The sequence below is a fragment of the Chiroxiphia lanceolata genome, chromosome 5 (assembly GCF_009829145.1).
Source record: "Chiroxiphia lanceolata isolate bChiLan1 chromosome 5, bChiLan1.pri, whole genome shotgun sequence".
Taxonomy (NCBI): domain Eukaryota; kingdom Metazoa; phylum Chordata; class Aves; order Passeriformes; family Pipridae; genus Chiroxiphia; species Chiroxiphia lanceolata.
The window spans coordinates 47,817,418-47,839,333 of record NC_045641.1 but is presented as its reverse complement, the minus strand read 5'-3'; the positions used below and the strand labels follow the sequence as shown (position 1 = coordinate 47,839,333).

Genomic DNA, 21,916 nt, shown 5'->3' with positions numbered 1-21,916 from the left:
TTGACTTTATATTGTGGCACTATCACAGTTATGTGTTGGATCCTAGTTCTACTGTTCCCCAAATTATGAATTTGAAATTTAAAAATTGATCTTTTCATTGTACTGTGTTAGGTACCCAATATTTTAATATGCAGTTTTGTATACCAGGCTTTATTGTTATATTTTTCAAAGTACATTAAAAAATGTTGAAGGTTTTTAAATTTTTAAAATTTTTCTTCAGCCCCTCCCTCCCCTGTGATATCTTGAGTAGATACTTTAACCATTTCCATCCCCCTCCCCTTTGTTAGAGGGGGTAGTTTGAGTTGCTGGTTGTGGTCCAGATTCACTCTTTTGAGGCGAGTGGAGTAGAGAAGGACTATATTTGTTAGGCAGAATGGTAGGGATATGGGAGGATCTACTCTAAGTCTCAGGTCCTAACAAAAATGCTTAGTGTGTGCCCTTTTGTCATTGTGATTTCTACTTGCTCTTGTTCCAGTTTTCAACACATTTTTTCAATATCACTTCTGGTATTGTGAGGGGTTGTAGCTTACTACTAGGAGCCTTCATCTGGGTTTGAAGTGGTTTTATAATATTGTTTTGTACTGTTGGTGTTTCCATTTGCCTTCTACTCTTCAGATGCTTATCTCCTCCTCCTCTACAGAAACACATTTTCAATTTTTTTAATTGTCATTATTTCTATGCAGTTTCCAGTGAAACTCATTCAAGTAGGCATCATCATATATTCAATATTAATACACTGGGTAATTTCAAACTAGCAGTTTGACCTACTAACTGTTGAATGAAAGAGCTTTGTTTTGACAACATTCTTTTTAAACTGGGATGCATTCAAAGAAATTTAATACATATCAAATCGTGATTTTTTCCATGTTCCATAATTTACATTGTAAGGAGACAGGAATGGAGGATTACTGTTCCATGGTGTTTTGATTCTCCTGTAAAGTAGCCCTTCAGGCATATCAAAGCACACATATCTCTGCCAGGTGCATGCTGAACACCTTGTCTAGCATGTATTTGAGAGTTGGCCTGTGTACTGGAATCTGTCCTTACAACAGTACAAGGACTTCCTAATATGTGTGTAATAAACTTCTCTAGCTTATCTATCCCTTATCTAGTTATGGGATCCTTTGGGACAGACTGTATGCAAACACACTAAATCTGAGCATAACTGCTTAAACAGGAGCTGTAGTGTTTGCAGTAAAGATAATCAGATCATTCTAGGCTTCTACTGAACACCTTTGAAAGTGACCTGCTACCTCCTGCCTCCTATGAAGGAAGGGGATCTGATACCTTTAAAACTATATAGATTCCTTGTGAAAGTGTTCTGTTTGGATTGCTTCTGTTACAAGGCAACTAGGTGTTTCGCAGTGTGTGTTGTATTTGGGCATCTACAGCTGAGAGCAGTGGAATATGACCCTGTTAGGGACAGGACCTTGCAACTACAAATGCCTAATGATTCATAAAAATGTAATATATTAATGAAATTAATCTTTTGTCTTTTACAGGTTTCGACAGCAGACCAGTGTCGTTCTTCCCCTAAAGCTCTGATCTCTTGCAATAAAAAGTCACTTTATCTTCCACCAGAAATGCCAGCTATTCATATTGAATTTACTGAATATTACTATCCAGATGGAAAGGACTTTCCTAGTAAGACTTCTCTTTTTTTGTACTGAAGCATAAATTTTGTGTGTTACTTTCACCTTTTTGAAGCTTAAAGCTTGGAAATAAGTAGTAGCTTTCTAAAATGGAAAAAACCCCGCAACACTGTTCCATTTCCACAGTGCTTGCTCCTGGCAGACTCCTAGAAATACTCTTTTTTATAATCATGGTTTGTAAGTCTGGAAACGCAGCATTTTTACTGGCACATTAATTATTCATTCTCCAGCATCCTGTTTCTGCAGTTTCACTGTCTGCCTACATAAAATAACTCAAAATATTGCAGTAGTATCTAAGATGCAACAAAGATCTGCTGGAGTTATTTGTAGGAATGTGTTCTGGGGCTGGCCCTGTTTTATATACAGAAATGTCATTGGATTTCCTGGGAATGGGACTTGAGGACAACAAATCTCTGTGGTCTTGCCCTTCCTCTGTAATGAGGACATTCTCTCCCTCTCCTCAGGCTTGATTCTATTCTAATATTAGTTTTTACATTCAAAAATTCAGTCACTTGCTTGAAGTGAGAGAAAGAAGCATCACTTCAGATATCCCCTAACAATTTATTCTTCCATGAGACTAAAGGAGTGGGTTTGTGTTCTTTCTCTGATGAAAAATACTGGTGAAAATGTAAGTCTGCACCCATTTAAAAAGCAAACAAAACCTGACCCATAAACATTTTACTTATTCTTATAGTTTTGTTTTCTCTTCTCTTTTAGTTCCATGTCCGAATTTGTATGGCCAGCTGAATGCTTTACAGTTCACCCTGGATGAGAGAAGTATTCTTTGGCTAAATCAGTTTGTGTTGGATTTGAAACAGAGTCTTATTCAGTTCATGGCCATGTACAAGCTAAATGACAATTCAAAATCAGATGAACATGTTGATGTTAGAGTGGATGGACTAATGTTAAAGGTACGCTGTCATTGAGGAAGGTTTTGTGGTTTCTTGAAAAAATGTTTTTTCTCTTATTCTAAAAAGCTATTAGCAAGCAACTTAAGGAATAAATACACCAATGAATGAACAAACAACCCATGCAATAAGCCACACTGCTCTCAAAAACTATGCAGAGTATGATGGTTTGAAGACAGACATCTGTCTTCTGTACTACTTCATCTATGTCCTAGGGGTATTTCGGTTTTGTATTTGAAGACCTGAATGGGAGTATTAACAAAATATTTCCCTGTGTTTGGTGAACCTGACATAGCAGAAGAAAAAAAATATTGAGCACTAAAGTAAAAGTAACTGGTGAAAAAAGTAATATTTTTACTCCATATTAATGCAAGGGCCCTCTCTTGTTCCTCTGCTTGTAGTATATCTCTTTCATCTTGTTAGTGAACAAGAGTAAAGAGGAGGAAAAGAACAAGAGCCCGGAGCAAAGAAAGCAGTTCATCTGAAGGTTTATTTCCTTCTCCAAAACCCATTCTCACTGTTTTCTGTTTCATGCTGGCTGTTGGCTGTAGTTCAGGTACACAAGTTCTCTATATGCTTATTCCAGAGGAGTGATGCTTGTTAATGCAACTGAACATCAAATTTTTGCTTCCCTTGTATTTTCCTTCTTTGTAGAAAAAGAATCATTCAGCAGATAAACTTCCCACCCTCCCTCATCCCCCATTTGCATTGGGCATTTCACTGCATGGTTTCCAAGGTTCAGAGGTGAACAAAACGAGTCTTTTCAATGGTGCTCACAGGAAAAGTTTCAAGGGTTCTAAAAAGTCGGTTTATGGAGAGATCTTTATCTTCCTAAGGCTCTTGGTACATACTTAATGGAACTTTAAAAGGACATGGTTTGTACTGAATAAAAGTAGTTATTAAGAGTTAACAACTGGACAATTGCAAATATAGATTGATCTGATATTGAATTATTAGTTGTGAATAGCCTACTAAACTAAGAGAAGTTAAAGTATTCTTAAATACCTTACCCCTTGATTCAAATTATTTATATCATCCTTGTATTAAGAGCATTATTTTTAATCTAGCAAATGATTACTATTTTAATGGTGTGCTTGATTTTATATATCATGTAGTAATTATTTTATTTTTTTATTTTGTTCTGAGTCCTTGTATGGACTTGAAGAAGCTTCATTACTCCCATCTTTAAATGTCATTAAGATGACTTTTTTTTACTCCTGCTTTCTAGATTCAGCATGGAGATGTTGTGACAGAAGGTAGTATCACTGACAGTACCAAAACTAGTGTGGCCAAGGTCCATGTTAACAACATCAGATACAGGATCTGGTATAAAATATGTTACCATTAAAACTGGCACTAAAAATATGCAAGTTAAATAAAATACATTTTACCGAACTATTTTGATGGTTTTTAGGAGTTGGAGTATATAGTTATTTTTATGATGAAAAAATGTATTATCAGATAATTGTCAAAAATACCTATTCTGTATTCTGCAATATTAGGAACATTAGCTGCATTAGCACATTTGTTTGCTTTTACCTTAATACAGAAATAAAATACTGTAGTACTCAGTGTAGTGAAAAACCTTATTTGACAAATCAAATTGAACTCCAAATTATAATTCTTTGTTTTTCAAAGTTATAAATTTTTGAAACACTTGCAGAAACTTTCTACCAAGCTGTTTCTGAGTTGAAGAAATGAGACACTTCAGCCTAATGTAGCTGAACTAAATTTAAGACCTTCAGATAAGAAAAGCCTGAGACCCTTACATTCTGTACAAACATTGAGGTTTAGATGCTTTCAAGATCCTTCTTGAAAATTAGAGGAAACATAAATCATAGACTGTGAGCCTGACTTATCCCTGCTCTCATAAAATTATAATTATATTCCTTTGTTTTAGCTGTCATGGCTATTATTTTGTTTAATTGTATACCTTTTAAGCTACATATTTCTAACTAGACAAATATATTTCTCCCTTGCAGATCATCATCCCATTTGAAAACAAATCTGAAATTCATAAAGATCAACCTCGTGCACTTTCCATTCAAAGTTCAGAGATGATTGCTACAAATACCAGATGCTCACCAAACTGCAGACACTCTGATCTAGAAGCTTTGTTTCAGAACTTCAAAGACTCTGAATTTTTTAGTAGAACTTTCACCAGTTTTCCTAAGTCCCAGAAAAATTTTAATCTTTTGCATCCAATATTCCAGAGACATGCTCATGAACAAGACACTAAAATGCATGATGTTTATAAAGGTTATATCATCCCAAAATTGAATAAATATGCATTAAAGACATCTGCAGCTACTGATGTTTGGGCTTTGCATTTTTCCCAGTTTTGGATAGATTATGAAGGAACAAAAAGTGGGAAAGGCCGGCCAATAAGCTTTGTGGACTCATTCCCGCTTTCACTTTGGATTTGCCAGCCTGTAAGATTTGCAAAGTCACAAAAAGAGCTTTTATCGCATAATCAGACAGCTTTGAACATTCCAAGGAGTGAATCTAGTGATCTTGCTAATAGATTGCAACGTAAAAAACTTCTAAAGGAGTATTACAGCACTGAGACAGAGCCCTTGACCAATGGCATTCAAATGTCTGAGACTTCAGGAGTGCTTTCTGAAAGCTCTTCCTCTGATGCAGATGTACATGTTCTTGTCCATGTTCAAAAACATGTAAGCGTGCAGATCAATCACTACCAGTATCTTTTTTTGCTGTTTCTCCATGAATCTCTTGTATTACTCCTGGAAAACTTAAGGAATGATGTAGAAGCAGTGACAGGAAAACCTGCAAAGCAAACAGATGTCTGCATTGGGATCCTACTGAAAAGTGCAGAAATAGCCTTACTACTCCATCCAGTGACTCAGGGAAACCCTTGTAAGTCTCCTGTTGTGGAAGAAGGAAGTCCTGTGGCATCAGAACTCTCCCCTGTGGGAAATGGGGAAGCTCTTACTTCAGAGAGTAAATTAGTTGGTAGTAAGATAGTGGAAGCTGGTATTACTAATTTTAATTATGTAAATGACTGCAAGCCTCTGAATGCTGAAGTTAATAAAGGAATTTTAATAGACCCTCTTTTGTTTAAATCAGACAGTAATACGGATTTTCAGAAAGGAATGTCATTTTCAGATGATGCATCAGATAAAGGTTTGGGAGATACAAGTGAAGGAGGAAGCAGTGGACTCTTTAGTAGAAGTGATTCAGAGGAGGTCTGTGGACCTCTAAGTGAGAAAAGTAGCTTGAATCCTAGGGATTCAGTGTCCATTCTGAATAAGAGAGAAGATTCTACTGAATTTTTCATTGATAAAGAGGATGACAGAAATATATTCTCAAATAAGTTAAATGAACAGGAAGGCACAACTGAAGGCTGTCCTAACCAAGTCAATGACTTGGAAACAGAAACTGCCTTAGAATCTGAAGAGCTTGAAATCAACAAAGACAAAGTGACTTCAGTTAAAATGTTTGCATCCCAGTCTTCATCAAGGTATAGAAGATTTAATACTAAATCAGTTTTCCTACTCTTTGAAAATATTTAGCAGTCTTGTTGGCCACATACTTCTAGTATTTTTAGCAGTCCAGAAGTGAACATCTAGTAGATGAAAATTTTTAAAGTATATAGAAAGATATGCAGTATCCAGCATTCAGTGAAAGCTAAAAGGAAGTGTTAGTTAATTGATTTAGACTATTTACTTTCAGTTCAAATGTTATAAAATATGTATTAAGAAAAGTGTTGACACAAATACCCAGAGGAATGCATGTCGTTTCTACATTTAGTTCTTCTACTTGTCAAAGGATTATTGAATAATCAGAGGGGTTTTTTTTATATCTTGCCTAGTTTAGAGCAAGTTTTTTAAGTAACTTCTGTGTCTTTCCTTTAATTTGAAATAATAATTTCCTAATATCTTTAATTTTAAAGTGCTAAGCCTAAGGAACGCTGCTCATCCAACCTCCCTGCATTCTCTGTTTCTTACAAAAATATGAAGAGAAGTCCATCACAAGTCTCTCTGGATACCATCTCTATTGATAGTATGATGCTAGAGGATCATTTGATAGAGAGTGATGGAAGTGACAGTCAAAGCTTTCTGGAGAAAGGTAAGTAGGTTTAACAAAATATTTTTAAGCAATACACGAAAATGTTGTTTATAACTAAAATACTACTCAAAAGGATTCTAGTCCAGCAAAACCTGGATACTTTACAAAACTATTTCTGTTGCCTTCACCAGTCAGTAATACTAAGTATATTCACCAAACATTGTTTCAAGGGAAAATAAGGTGTGCTACTTAAGCAGTGGTACTTAACACTACTTAATTTTTTCCTCTCGAGGAAAGTAAGAGCATTGAAGTGCTGTGTTGCAACTTTGAATTAAGCAGAACTTGTTCCCTGCTTTACTTAAAACCTGTTGCTTTGGCTGCAAGTATTTACAGGTTGTACCCTGAATCAGTATTATGCTTGAAGTGGTAAAGAAGCTTTCAATTTAAAATTAGATGAAAAAGAAATGGATTTTCACTAATACTCACCATGCTAGTTACCAGGCAGATAGATTTGATAGTCTCCTTGCAGTTTGTTCCTTAAGGAGCAGTTCCTAGCTGTTGACTGTCTAACAGCATGTATTTGTCCAATTTTTGCTCATCTGTGCATATACTGATTAAATAATTTTCTAATGTCAGGAAATAGAGTAAGAAGACCTTATTGGTACCTCTTTTCTGATAAATTCTGCTTTGAATAAATAATGACTACTTTTTTTCTGTAGGATTTCTCTTCAGTCTAGAGCAATAATGAGAAGACTGCTTCACTTGCAAACCTATTATATATTTGAATTGTAGGAGTATTCCTATATGTGCTTATGTGAGAGTATGCCATAAAATATATTTTTCATTTTAAATAACCTTTATATGTCTTTTTGGCTTGTTAAACAGTATTTAACTGCAGGTTAAGTCTCTATGCTTTCTAGTTGTCAAGGAAACAATGTCATGATTGCTCTAATGAAAATATATGTAGCTTATTTCTCTAAACATAAAACCACAAACATTTGCTGTAAAGGCACTATGCAGTATTTTAGATACACAATTTGGAATCTGTGACCTTTTTTTTTTCTGCTCAATCAGGTTTCTATTTGATTTGGAAGATTAAAAACTGCCCTTCACAATTTTTTAACAATGCATGTAGACTGCTGTTTTGGTTTTGTCACTATATTCTGCTTTACTTGTATAGCATCTCGAACTTTGAACTCTCTGTAAGAGGAATGGATTTGGCAGTTCAATCACAAATATTTGTTTAATAAGCCATTCAACTCATCTTAAAAAATGAATTAATGTATGCATACAGTAACAAACACTGACTTTATTCTTAATGTAGGAGTGATTCAGGTTATGCTATGCTAACTTTGCATTTTTTTCTGATGTATATATGGAAGGTATTAGAGCCACAAACTATCAAAGTCCATCAGAAAATGCCCATGAAGGAGGCACAGTGATTGAAAATTGTGATGGGTCATCTCCAGATGCCATGAGCGCTGCTTCAGAGAATGCCCATGAGACCAGTGAAGAAATGGTAATATTGTATTCCATGAGAATACATGCTTCAGTAAATTAAACCTTAAAATAGAACTAAAATGATTGTTTTTAGAGGTGATTTTTCAACTAATTTTGGCAGCTTTTGTTAGTGTATTATGTAAGCTTATAGATCTAGTGCACTTGTGTTAAGTACAAATGAAGATTACAATCCAAGTTCCACTGAGCATTCTCTTTGTTATCTTCTCTATAGCCACTGTTGAGAAATTACAGCAACCACTTAAAAATATCAGAAAATATTTATGCTTTAGTATATAACAGTATTTTTTAATACCATCACATTCTTTTATACTCTGTTGAATCTGATATTTAAAATGAGCTTTTCATCATCATTATCACATATAGCTAAGAGAAAGCACCATAACTCTGGCATCTCTAATATGAAGATGTTTCCTAAGCACTGGTAGCATTTTGTAGAATTTTCAAATACACTGTAATAAGTGTGCTGCAGGGTCAGATCAGAGATGCCTCTTGTCCAGGATTATGTCAGGACAATGCCCAGTGTTTAGAGAAGGTTATAAGACTAGCACATGTAGAGAGAGATTCCTTGCCTGAGACACCATGCAGGGTCCAGTTTTTTCATCTGCCTGTGTACTTATTCCATGCTGATCCTGGTCCTAATCAATGCTTCTCAAATTGTGTTCTATCAGTTAAGGTCATGAACTGGAAACCTAGGACAATATGGGCCCAAAGGAAGATAGTGAATTTACTGAAATATCTTGTGTGCTTGCTGATGTATTTTCCTTTTCAGTAATGTTAGTCATGTAATCCTACCTTTGCTTTAAAATATTTGTGGATCACCTTCATTTTTTAAAAAATAAAAAAAAGCAGCTCACTTGAATTATTGATTCCTTTTAAGTAAATTCTCAATCACCTATGCATATAGGTAATATGGAAAAAACATAATTCATTCGGATTTTTATGCAAATACATTTTACCATATTTTTCTACTTGTAGACTGTAACTAAAAGTCATTAGAAAAATGAGCCCAAAACAGTAGTAATGATGATGGACACACACCTTCTGATACCAAAGCTGATTTAAAACTGGCTTCTACTTCTTTTTAAAAATATACTGCAACCCAATAAATAGAGAAAAAGGGCTGACTACTATGCACATAGCTAAAGTTTAGTACCCTCTCCTGGCTCTTTACCTGGTCTGATTCAGCACCACAAATGCTTGGTTGTGCTTATGATATGGGTAAAGTTGAATGCAGCCTTAGGAAATTTCAGATGTCACATAGATCATGTGCTTCTCTGTCAGAGTGGAAGAAGTCTGTCTCACTTTCATGGCTTTTCTAGCCAATTCTGAATTGGTGTCAGTGGGTTATAAATACAAGTGTCTGTCTTTGGACAGTTGAGCATTATGAAGCCAAAAAGAAAAGAAGAAATGAGAAAACTTTGTGCTTTTCTGTGAGTTAGGGTTTTGGATACAAAGGGGTTTGTGATGGAAAAGGTTTAAACAGATCCTAGAAACAATAATCACTATAAATTCATCTTATAATCTTATATTGTTTTATCTTGGTTTTATTGACAGATGTCTGTTGTGGTTTTTCAAGTATTTGGTGTTAATGGTGAAATCGACATCAGGGGTGAAGACACAGAAATATGCCTACAGGTCAACCAAGTGATACCAAATCAGCTGGGAAACATTAGTGTTCGACACTATCTGTGCAACAGAACTGTTGGTAAGAACTACCAATTCAGTGTTGTGAAACTGAAGCTGGAAATATTTGTTCTAAGAAAATAAAGATGCAAACACAGGTTTATATTAGTTCAATAGCGTCCGTTTTTATGCTGGTTTAGAACTCTGATTTCTTTCCTGCTTATGATACATTAAAAGGGAAGATAACAAATAAGTAGAACCATTTATGATTGTGTGGGTAAAAAAGTGCATTATACTGAATTCTGGTCATTAGTTTGCTTTTTAAAAAAATGAAGTTAGTTGCATTATGTGCTGATTTTGGCTGGGGTGGACTTAATTGTCTTCATAGTTGCTGGTATGGGACTATGTTTTGGATTTTGCTTTCCCTATTAAACTGTCTTTATCTCAACCCACGAGTTTCTAGCTTTTACCCTTCCAGTTCTCTCTGCAGTCCTGCTGGTGGGGGAGTGAGGGAGCGGCTGTGTGGTGCTTGGCTGCTGGCTGGGGTGAAACCACAACGCGTTACACTGCGTTATTGTTTTGTGAAGATGGAACTCCCTTATGTCCCTAATAACACTTTGCTTAATGTACCTTTGTTTGAAGGGCTGTTCTTTTTTTTCCAGCTCTGTTTTTCTAGATTAAATTACACCCACAGTTTAAACAGACTTATAATATTTGGGTTAAGAAAACTTTAAAAATTATTCTCTATTAAGAAAGATTAGCCGTGAGGACAGACCACCTTTTTTTTGCGGGGGGGGGGTGTGTGTTTGTTTTTTTAAGCTTGATAGAAACAGAGTGTAGTTTCATGCCAGACATTTGCACAACTAGATCAACCAGTGTATTGTCAGAGCTTTTCTTGGGCATGAGTGCAACACATACGTTCTTTGCCAGAAAACCAAGTTCTCATACAGTGAGGTTCTTTCCTTGGCATGAAGTATTGGTATGCCACTTCATGTCACATTTCTTTGCTCCCCTCTGCCAGCCTTCCACATGGATTGCTGGATGCCAGCTCTGCTGTGCCACAGGGTTTTTGGGCAGATCCCTGATGCACCTGCTTCCTGCTTCTGGTTCATCTCCTTTCCTGGGAAATAGCTATAACAGCTGTGGGCTGCTATGTTTTATTTCAATCTTCTAGCAGCATGGGTTTTGTTCAGGAGGTTGTGCTTCAGCTTCAGAGGTGCCACAGCCTCTGATGCCCAGGCTAAAGAACCCCTTTACTGGTCAGCTGAGCCGTTGCCAGCAGCTGCTGCCTGGAGCAGCTGTTCCATCATATTGTATTCAAGTATCAAGGCAAGTAGGAGGTCTAGCAGGGAAGACTCATGGCTGACCTTCAGTTCTTATAGCAGGCAAATTGATTTCTGGTTATCTGCCATATCCTTTGTAAAAGCCAGAGGGAGTAAACAGTATGAACATATCACCTTCCTGCTCTCACGTGTTCTACAACTAGAACCTGCTTCCTCTGGTTTAGCTGATTATGAGAGGTTTATGCACTGGTTGATTATTTGTGGACAAAAGGTTATAATATGATTGGGATCTTCAAATACTTCCTTCCTCTTTCTGGTTGGTACCTGAAGGGGTGGGCCAATACCACTTTTTTTGTACATTTAGTCACTCTGATTCTGTAATGTACATCTCTCCACCGCAGGGCTATGCTTTCTGTACTGAGTCAGGAAATCTTCTGCAGCCACTGCTGCTTTCCATCTCCTGCATTCATTCTATTAGAAGAACAAAGGGGGAAAAGCTTGAGAATCGGATAAAAAAAACCCATTTAAATGAGTTAACAGTAACAAAATACCACTAAAAGAACAAGTGAGCAAATGTGTACGATAATATCCCACTAGAGGCAACTCTTCCTCCATAAAACTTTTAAGTGCTACATTAACAGTTGTAACCAGTAAACTGAAGAACTATGCAAAGCAGCGAATACTCAAGTTATAATTACAGTCTATGAAGGTGTTCTGGGTGAAAATAACCATTTAAAACCTATTATACTGTTAATGCGGTAGATGTAGAAAGGGAAAAATGTGCCTAAAATCTAGAGTAAGTTGAGGGCAATGTGGCAGCTGTGCAATTCCCCACAGGCCTGGATGCAGGACTGTGCCTTTATCAGATCTTGTCTGGCAGCAGTAACAAAAGAAGGGGGGATGGAATAGGGCAGAGGTTCTGTGGGAAGGACAGTGATTTTACTGAGACCTTATCATGCTTGACATGCTTGTGAGAAGGAAACAGCAGTTCATAGCAGCTTCCAAATTGTTTAACACAATTTTTACTCCATCTTCCCTTGATTCTGCCTCTTTCAATTATCTGCAAGATAACTAAAATCGACTTAATGGCTGAGATTGAATGTGTGGTCTTTTCCTCTGCTGTTTTTCTGCACTTTGGATTCTTCCAGCAATGATGCAGGCATTTTCTAGTGCAGAAATGCTTAATGCACATACTGCTTATTTCTTATCTGTATTTGTGGAAAGAATATAACAAATTTTAACAAATAATTAACAAATATTAACAAATAATAAACAAATTTTCCCAAACCAATTGCAGAGATTCATTGAACAGAGTGGTCACTGTTCTCCCATCTGGAGAGCCGCCCTTCTTTTTCTCCAGGACTGTTGGTAGCTTATTTGTTTCTCTTTGGACTAGAGCCAAAAGAGGTAGCTAATACTTGCAGTGGGGGTATTTTTTTGTTTGGTTGTTTGGGGTTTTTTTGTTGGGTTTTTTGTTGGTTTTTTTGGAGGGGGGGCTGTGGAGGAAGAATATGAGTTTTAGCAGTTCTTAAACTTTGGAACGACTGAAGGATGGAGCCATGGCTGCTGGTGTTGTAGAAACCTCTATTCACAGAGGTAACAAATGGAAAGATTCTGGTTCATAACAGAGGCTGAAGATTCTAATGTTCATTTACAGTTCTTCTCATTGTTTTTTTGTCAGCCCAGATTGACAATGTGTTTATCTGCTCTCACTCTAGTGCCAGTAGATAAGACTCTACTGCTGTGCCAGGTTGTCCATGGGAACTGGGCACTATACAGAAAGAGGAACTCAATCTACAGATAGGAAAGCAAATTAATTACTTTGTCAGGCTGTGGTAGCTCCAGGCAGCGTCTGTTGCATGTTGAATTGACATAATTCAGTTGATTTTACTTGAGTTAGTTTCCTGAGCTGTCTTTCAAGTTTCAGTGCTTGCTTTTGTATAGTTCCTGTGATTATGCATTTTGTCTTACAGATAATTTCTGCAGGTTAGCCATCATAGCGATCAGATGACTTGAGAATCTCATGGTGTAGTTATGTCTGGCAGTGAACCTGCTTTTTTGTACAAGAAGTGGATACTACTCCCCCCACAATCTGGTTACCTTAAATTATTATCTAACATATAATGTAACAGATTTTTTAAAATGCTTTTTAGAACTTTGTAGTTGAATGTTGTAGTTATCCTTACTGATTAAAAGATAATGAAATTAAGAAGAAACTGCCAGGAGTTTTTACAGTTCAAATCTACTGCCACTCAAAAAATGGAAGCACTATGCAGCCACATTCTCCATCTTGCTGCATTGCTATTCATGTTTTCTGAGATAGGAAGCTCAGCCTTTCCAAGATGATGTTTGCTCTCCTGAGAGAGAGAACTGATTGTGAATTAAAATTTAAGGGGTTAGTGGAAAAGTATGCAAAATAGTTGGGTTTCCATTGTCAAGGCACCAAGGAAACACAAATTTTTTTGTGGATGGTGATACTTCTGCATTGTCCTTTCTGTTGTCACAGTGAGGTTAGTGCTTGTATGTATTCTTAGTTTATTTTTTGTACTTTGAAGTGATATGCTTGGAAATTTGCTCTGAAGTTGTGTATTTGTAATGCTGCCTATTGTGGATAATACTTTTAAGGTACTTTTTGGACAATCAGTTGGACAATAGAGACAAAAATAATTACATCAAAATTGGTTTTTTGTACAGTGCTAAATTTTAATGCAAATTTGTTTTCCTTTTGCAACAGGTTCTGACTGTAAATCTGTGGCTGGATCTGTTAATTCATCACCTGAGATTAGTCTGAGATGGGAAAACGGTCCTAGTGCTGTTGTACATTCACTGCTAGCTGTGAAAAATGGTTTTCTTCAGTGTCATGTGGAGAACTTCAGTGCTGAATTTCTAACATCTTCCCTCACAAACATTCAGCATTTTCTAGAAGATGAAACTGTTGCAGAAGTGATGCCTATGAAGATAAAAGTTTCTAATGCAAGGATTAATTTAAAAGTATGTTAACACTGAGATATTTGGCTGCTTTAAAAGAAATTGTGTTCTTGTTTCTTTGATGATAAACTACTAATCTGGATACAGTTAACTTCAAAGAAATTGCTATCGTACTCTGGAAGGTCTTTAGATAACACTGAAACAATTTAAAAATCCATAGATTTGGTTAGCTCTGTGGTATGCCTAGAGGGGAATTATCTGCATGACCAAGCTATTTGTATGAATTAACATTTTATACCTTTTCCTCCTCTCCTAAGTCTCTCTTGTAGAGTGACAGTGTCTGGTAATTTTAAATGCAAGGTATACCAAGCTTCTAGAGGCACAATATGGGTTTTCCTGGTTGAGCTTTTTTGCTTAGCAAAGTAATGGTTTTCTAATTACAAACAACGGATTTTAATGGTTATTTCTCTCTCCTGCTTGGAGGATAATTGAAATTATCCTTAGCACTTGCCAAGCAATGCAAGTTCAGTACAAAAGAAGGAAAAAGGTTATAGAATTCCAGTTCAAATCACTTATACACTGTTTCTTACAACCCAGATTTCATGTTCTGCTCTACCTAGAAACAGATACTAAATAATGCAAGCTTTTCTCACCACCGTAGTTTAAAATAGTAACACTAAGAGGACACTCCTGCTAAACTCTCCTCGGGGATTTTCTTACAGCCATGTAAAGGAGATAATGAATATAAAGATAAGGACACTTTTTTGGGGGGTGTGGAGCAATAGTAACACAAAGAAACTTAACGATAATTGTACCATTGCTTTGGAAAGTATTAATCACCCATATAAACTCTGAAAAGAGTGAGGACTGGAAGAGCAGCTCCAGTTCTACATCCGAGGCTAAGACCTTGATTCTACTAAGATCATTCTTGATTGGAAGGCCAATTGTTATCTCTATCCTGTTCTACTCAAACTGCATCAGTATTCCTTCCCTCAGTGATACAGCCTTTCCATCCCCTGAAGATCCTTAGGCACTCCTGTAGAGCTGTTTTTACTACAGGATTAGCACAAATACTTTGTGTAAGAGCTGTGGATCTGTTCCTCAGATTTCAGTGTATCACAAATGTGGATGCCCAAATGCAAATAGGAAAGTCTTTACATATAGTCATTTGCATTTAAAACCAGGATTGTGCTGGGTTATTGGCAAGAAGGCAGACTTAAGCAAAATGTTCTTGAGAAAGCAGCTGCTTGAGGTGGGGAATGTACATTAATAAACTGGCAACAAGAGTCTCCTTGGCAGGAAAAGCACTGAAGTGCTCACTCAGCAGTGCACACAAGTCATGGTGAAGTTATTCATGATGGTTGACAAACTGCAAATTGACATACAAATGATTCATTTCTATAGAGTTGTTGGGTAATAAGGAGCAAGAGGATATAGTTCAAATGTTTGCTGCATTGCCTGTTTGATGTAGTGTGTTCTTCTATTGTTTCTGCACGAGACGATGCAGTGTGTTTTATGGCAGGGGAAGAATTTAAGAAAGATTATTTTCTTGTTTGCATTTTCTACTGCAATCTCAATGCTGTTTCAAGAAACTTTGGAAGTTATATCTCAATATCTTTGTTGGTATGTGTTTAATGCTGATATGTATAGTTTGTGATTATACTGGCTCCATTACTCTGCTTGACAGGGGTAATGAACTATAAAGACTTCCTGGGGAGACCCCAAAGAACTAATTTGTGAAGTTCCTCTTCTGTTGAGTACAGTAATATAACTAAAATGCAGCTGGTGGCATCCCAAGCTAAATTCTAAAAAGACAAAATCTGCTCAAGAATGATAGCTGTACCCATTCAATCCTTAAACAGTTCAAGGGAAAATCAGATACTACGTAGTGCAGGCTTCTTATCTCTGACTCAGAAGGCTCCTGAGCTAAAGAATGTCTTGAGTTGGGATATAATCTTATTGAGATGCCTGTGAAAACACTTTGAAGTATTTTAGTCAGACTGTATATTGAGTTCAGCAGACTTATTCCACAGATAAATTTGAGCCTTTAATACGATCCCTGGGGGAAAAAAATGGAGGCAAAGTTTAGTGAAGATCCTGTTAGAAAATTCTACTTTGAAATGTTCCCTTTCAAGTTTCATTAAATCCACTTATGTTTAAATGAACATCCTAATTAGCTATTTTGATTTCCTGGTAAACTCATTTTCGAATACATGTATTTTTTAGGATGATAGTCCACGTGAAAATCTCAAGGCATCTGAGGTGGTACCCATAAAACTGCATATTGACATACTCTGGATAGAAAGAAATGATGATGGCACTTTTGTCATTAGAGGTTTGTATAATCCTGTACCTTGATATCTCAGTTTTATAATCTTACTGTTATTTCCTTTGTGCGTACATGTGGCTAATAATGAAAAGATAACTGATGATAATTTGTGGAAGCTGTTGTTGCTATATGCCTTAATTCTAAGTGTTGTCACATAGAGGAAAATTACCTTTTTGAATAGTATATTAGCTGTGATAACCCACGGCTGAATCAGCCTGAAAGAAATAAAAATATGCATACATCATCAGGAAATGTTTCATCAGTGCATATCACTTCATCATGGTAATTTTAAGGTTCCTTTGAGTACAAACCAAACAAAAAAATGCTTTTCTTTACAGATTACCAGGATGGTTACCATCTTTGTGGTTTTGTGTAATATTTATTTTGTAAATAAAAGACTATTTAAGAAGTGCAAGTAGCAATTTCCAATTCTGTGTATCACAGTGCAGTCCTGGCAGCAGGTTGCACCGAGATTTGCATTTAGAATAGTGATTTAACATTCTACTTTTCATGAAGCATGTATGTGCTTACAGGATTGGGGTTTTTTTACATGCATGGGCAAATACTAAATACTCACAACAAGGCAATATATATAGAGCTGGAACTTTACTATTGTCTTTCACAGATATGTCAAAGAATCATAATCTAGGTTGGAAGGAGCCTCTAGAGGTCATCTGGTCCTACTCCTAGCTCAAAGCAGGGGCAGATTAGATCAAGTTGCTTAATGCCCTGTCCAGGCAAGTTTTGAGCATCAAAAAAGGATACCACAACCTAAGTAATCTGTCCCAGTGTTTGCCACTCTTATGGTTATTTTTTTTGGTGTTGTGCAATTGGAATTTCCTTTGTTGCAGCTTGTGTCTATTGCCTCCTGTCTACCCTCTCAGCACTTGCCAAGCACCTCAGGGACATCTGGTCCATCTTCTCTATACCCTTTCACTAGGCAGGCAAAGGTGGCATTAAGATCACTCCACAGTCTTCTCTTCAGATTTCACGAGTGCATGTTGCTGGGCCCCTCATTTGTACATCATGTGCTCCTGGCTATAATTCTCTTGGTGGTCCTCTGCTGTCAGTATCTATAGTTTCTCACACTAGGGAATCCAAAACTGGATCCAGTATTCCAGATGTGGTCTCACTGGTGTGAGTATTGGGGAATAATAACTTCCCTCATCTTGCTATCTATACCCTTGCTAGTACAGCCTGCAATATCCCTGGTTTCTGCTGTCAGAGCTCACTGCTGACTCATGATAAAGCTTGTTGACCAATGCCTACAGGTCACTTTGTGCAATTTTGCTTTCTGTTCGGTTGGTTCCCAACCTATAGCAGAGCAAGGGGTTATTGACTCTCAGCTGCAGGACTTCACACTAGCTTCAGCTCAACTTCATGAGGCTCCAGTTAGTCCATCTCTCTGGCCTGTCCAGGTTCCTCTGAAAAACAGCTTTGCCCATCAGTGTGTCAGTCACCTACCCTTCAATTTGGTGGAGTTCACAAAACTGCAGAGTGCACCCACCCTTTCATCCAGGTTCCGAATATGTTAATCCAGCAATATGCAATGTATTGCATGACTTGAGGAAGGCTGAGATTGTATGACTTGAGAGGCTACAGGGTGATCTTAATGCCCCCTTCATCCACCTGATGGGAAGGTATATCAAGGATGGACCAGACTTCTCAGAGGTGTGCTGTGGCATGATTTGCTTGTATTTTAATTTTTGCACGTTATCTAATGCATTGTGTGAGTTCTTAAAGATGTACAACGTATTTTGGTCATCTTTTTATACTAAACATTGAAAGTTTAGTAATATAGTTAGAAAATAGTTTTAAGGTTTCTTTCAGCTTGTATTTTTTTCCCTTTTTGCTGAAGTGCTTTGATCCCTATATATGTCTTGGACTATGTTCAGGTACAGTGACTTAAAAGGCATAGGTTAAATGCCATCTGCACATCAGTGATACATGTTTGTAGTGCTACGTTTTTTGAGTCCTCGGTGTGTGGGGTGAGAGGAGGGGGTAATGAACAGAAAACTCTTGTTTAGAAGGAAATGTTTAAAAAACAAAACAGTCACAGAGTATTTTTTAGACTACTGAGAGCCATGAGTCTCACTTTTCCTCTTGGTGTACAGCAGTATATTTTAACAGATATTATAGTGCGCTTCAGTTACAAATGCTAGAAAGCTTCTTTAATGCCAAGTAATTAAAGGTATTATCTAATTTAAAACCTTGATCCAGCAGGTTTATTTCACTGTGTCTTCAAATGTAAATGCAGTCTTCAGAGAGACCTGTAGACAGTATATTAATAGCAATATTAATGGTTCTCAAACTTCTCATTATTCAGAGTGCATATTCTGTGGTGATGCTATTGGTCAGTATAAAAATGTGTTTATTTCCTTCAGGCTGGAAGTTACATATTGCTCCTTCCCTCCTTTTCTCTAAAAGGTTATGAGGTTTAATTTTTTTTTTTAATTCTTAAATTTGATTTTGAGAGGCTAATATAAAACTACTTAATATCATAAGTATATTTGTTTTAGGTGTTTTTAATTTTGTACTGATAAGAACCAACCTTTAAAAAATTTTGACAAAACCCCTTTGCACTATTTCTGTGATACAGATAATCAAAAAATAAATGATGTGTCAAAGATGAATTCAAGTAGTGCATTGCAGCAAGCAGTGGAACCTGTCGGATGTAAAACAAAGGACCAAGCCACACAGATTACTTGTGAAATTCCCAGACCTTCTAAATCAAGCAGAGATTCAGCTGACTTCCTTAAAAATGAGGTATTTAGAATTGATTTTTACTTCCCCCTGCCCCCTCAAAATTATGTTACAATACTTAATCATCATAATTGTTAGGTTATCTGGGGGTGGGATATACTTCTGTTTAGAAATCTATTTGAGATGGAAAATATGGATCATGGATATTATAGTATGGCTCAGCAATTTAATACTGCTTTCTAAATAGGGTAGTAATACACTGCACATTGATCCTTTTCCTTTACATCAGAGGGAGTTTTATGAGGGAGTTTTCTTCTCCTCATCTCCCTCATCTTTGTACAACACAACACATCTCTTTACAAACAAAAGGGACTAGGCTGTTTAGTCAGACCCTTACTAATCTATCAGTCATACCTGGGGTTTGAATCAATGAGGACAGAACACATCCTCACATCAATTTGGTTGTTTTTTCTACTGCGTAAGAATCTGTTCCTGGAGCTCAGAACCTGAGGTCATTTCCTCTGCACTCCAGAATGGAAATGGCATAGCTAAAACACTGGCTATCCTGCCTTTTGAGCTCTCTCTGTGTTCCACGCTCATTAACTGGGAATCAGTTGCAATTGACTCAGTCCCAGCAAGCCTCTGCCCAGGAATGAATGTGAGCATATAGTATCTTAAAGTTACTGTAATGGAAAAAGTTGTCAGCATGCAGGAGTACTAATTAATAGCTTTGTCTTCTCAACCGATCATTTTAGCTTATTGAAGAAAATGAATGTCTCAAACGGGAACTAGCCAAAGCCAAACTGGCTCTTGCTGAGGTCCAAATGGAAAAAGATGCCCTGCTTCATCACATGAAGAAGATGAATGTTGACCATCAGTAGGACAGTGTTCTGGCAGTGCAAGAACAGGAGAACTTCAGGTGATGGTGGCATCTAAAATACTGTCTGTAAATCACTTGAAGATGTGGTTATTTTTTTGGTCACAGACAAAGTTTTCTCATTACAAAAAAATGTTTGTGAACTAGGTACTATTCTGAATTTTTCATTAAACATTGTAACTTTTTTCAGCTCATTTTAAACTGAATTGACTTGGGAAAAATCAGTTTGTACTGTACTTTATTAATTTACAAATGAAAAAATCATATCATCTACTTTTAATATTATCAAAGGAAATGTTATTTTTAAAATGTTTTCTGAGAAGTGGATGGATGGCTCAGCTGTGAAAAAGGTGTACCACATGTACCACACCTCACTAACAAACTGTACCTCTGTTTGTTAAAGATATGTTGTTTGATTGTTACCAGAAGGTATCCATACAAGATGTTACATTTGCACTATGATGACATGGGCTAGATCCTCTAGAATAGTATAGCTACTGAAAATTAAAATACCAGCCCTAAACTGGCCCTAAATTCAGTGTAAGTTGCCCAGAGAGGATTTTAAGAATAATCCTCTGGTGCTATAGACTTCCCTATACTGTTTCCGTATGTGCTCCTAAAATACCACAGTAAATGCTGGAGAATTTAAGTAAGAGGGCATACTACTGGGCTTTCCTTCTGCATGAAGGTCCACTCTATCTGTACAGCTGATGTAACTTAGACATTCACACTTTATTTTTCCTCTCTCTGTGATGAGGATATAGCCCTGCACTAGGATCCAGCCCTTTGTGACAGGTGAGCTTGGAGCCATTTTGCATGCATGTCTGATTTCTGCACAACTCATCAGACATGCCCAAGGATTTGGTTCAATGTATTTAAATATGTAATATCAGTGCTTGTGAGGGGGGAAAATCCTACAGGGATTTATAAATTGTATATTGCTTTTTTTGATAAAAAAGTTGTAGAGAATCACTTAATTACCCAATGAAATTGTGAGATTACATGAAATGTAATTATACAGTTTAAATTATGGGTGATTTGTACAAATTGAACAATAACTTTCAGCTAAAAACTGGTACAGATGGATAAGTAAAAAAGCACAACACTGTAAAATAGAGAATATAAGAGTGTGCTTTTAAACAATTTAGGAAACAACATATAAAACTATAGATGCCTGTAAGAGATTGTCTTTGCTAGAAGTAAAAATGACTGAATAATTTAACTAGTGACCTTGAATCTGACAACTGAAAATCTTCTAATTGCTACCACAATTGTTTCTGCTCCATTGGATGTTGGAGGGAAGTTTTATTTGTAGATATGCAGGCAAATTTCCTAAAGTATTTAGTATCCTGTGGTTTGACTTTGCATATGCAGGCTGTCAAACTAGTTTTAATTAAAATGGTTTTCATTAAAACTTTTTGGAGGACACATAATTTGCACTGCCGAAAATAGTTATTGAAACTGTGTAGATTTTAATGAAGAACTCTGTGGAAGAACTGGTTCAGGCACTATTTTAAAGCCTGCCTTATGAACCCTCATTGAAACTCCCCTTAATGCCCATGGAAATTTTTATTTTATTATTCTGAATAAGATGAAAAAATATACATACAATGTTTCTAATAGAGAAATTAAATATTTGTATTTCAACAGTTATTTAGACAATACAGCAATTTCACATAAATGCAATGTCAGATTCAGGGAGTATTTCTCCACTGGTTTAATTCTGGTTGGTACTATTAAAGTAATTCTTACTTGGTTTATCCTTGCCAAGATCTAGTTAGAACTATTCTGAAGAAAGGAATGTACAGAGCGCTTAGTAGCATGTTGCTAGAATATTACATTGAGAATTGTCTAATTTTTAAAAAGAAATAAATAGCAATATCAAATGCCTGTCTTTATTACTGCATAAGCTAGTACCTGCTTCTTTTGAGAAAAGCCAAACACAAATCAAACTCGAAACAATAGCCCAAATCAGCCCTTCTCAGATGTTGAAATTCAGGGTATCACTTCCTAGCATTTTGTTATAACTGAATACATTTCTACTTCATGGCAGTTTTGCAGTA

At 36.5% G+C, this 21,916-nt stretch overlaps 1 protein-coding gene across 5 annotated transcripts in view; it reads left to right on the top strand.

Moving 5' to 3' along the window:
- Window positions 1-21,759, top strand: part of UHRF1BP1L (UHRF1 binding protein 1 like) — a 54,374-nt gene extending 32,615 nt beyond the window's left edge. For 4 of the 5 annotated variants that reach the window (XM_032689470.1, XM_032689471.1, XM_032689472.1 and 1 more), the window contains 10 exons: window positions 1,503-1,644; window positions 2,370-2,563; window positions 4,543-6,041; window positions 6,474-6,649; window positions 7,972-8,108; window positions 9,665-9,815; window positions 13,751-14,007; window positions 16,171-16,279; window positions 18,873-19,039; window positions 19,732-21,759. In XM_032689470.1, the coding sequence (XP_032545361.1) occupies window positions 1,503-1,644; window positions 2,370-2,563; window positions 4,543-6,041; window positions 6,474-6,649; window positions 7,972-8,108; window positions 9,665-9,815; window positions 13,751-14,007; window positions 16,171-16,279; window positions 18,873-19,039; window positions 19,732-19,857 (2,958 nt within the window). In that variant the 3' untranslated portion in view covers window positions 19,858-21,759. Of the gene's footprint in view, window positions 1-1,502; window positions 1,645-2,369; window positions 2,564-4,542; window positions 6,042-6,473; window positions 6,650-7,971; window positions 8,109-9,664; window positions 9,816-13,750; window positions 14,008-16,170; window positions 16,280-18,872; window positions 19,040-19,731 lie in introns of those variants that run through there. The other variant, XM_032689474.1, reaches the window with a different exon arrangement.
- Window positions 21,760-21,916: the final 157 nt, after the last annotated feature.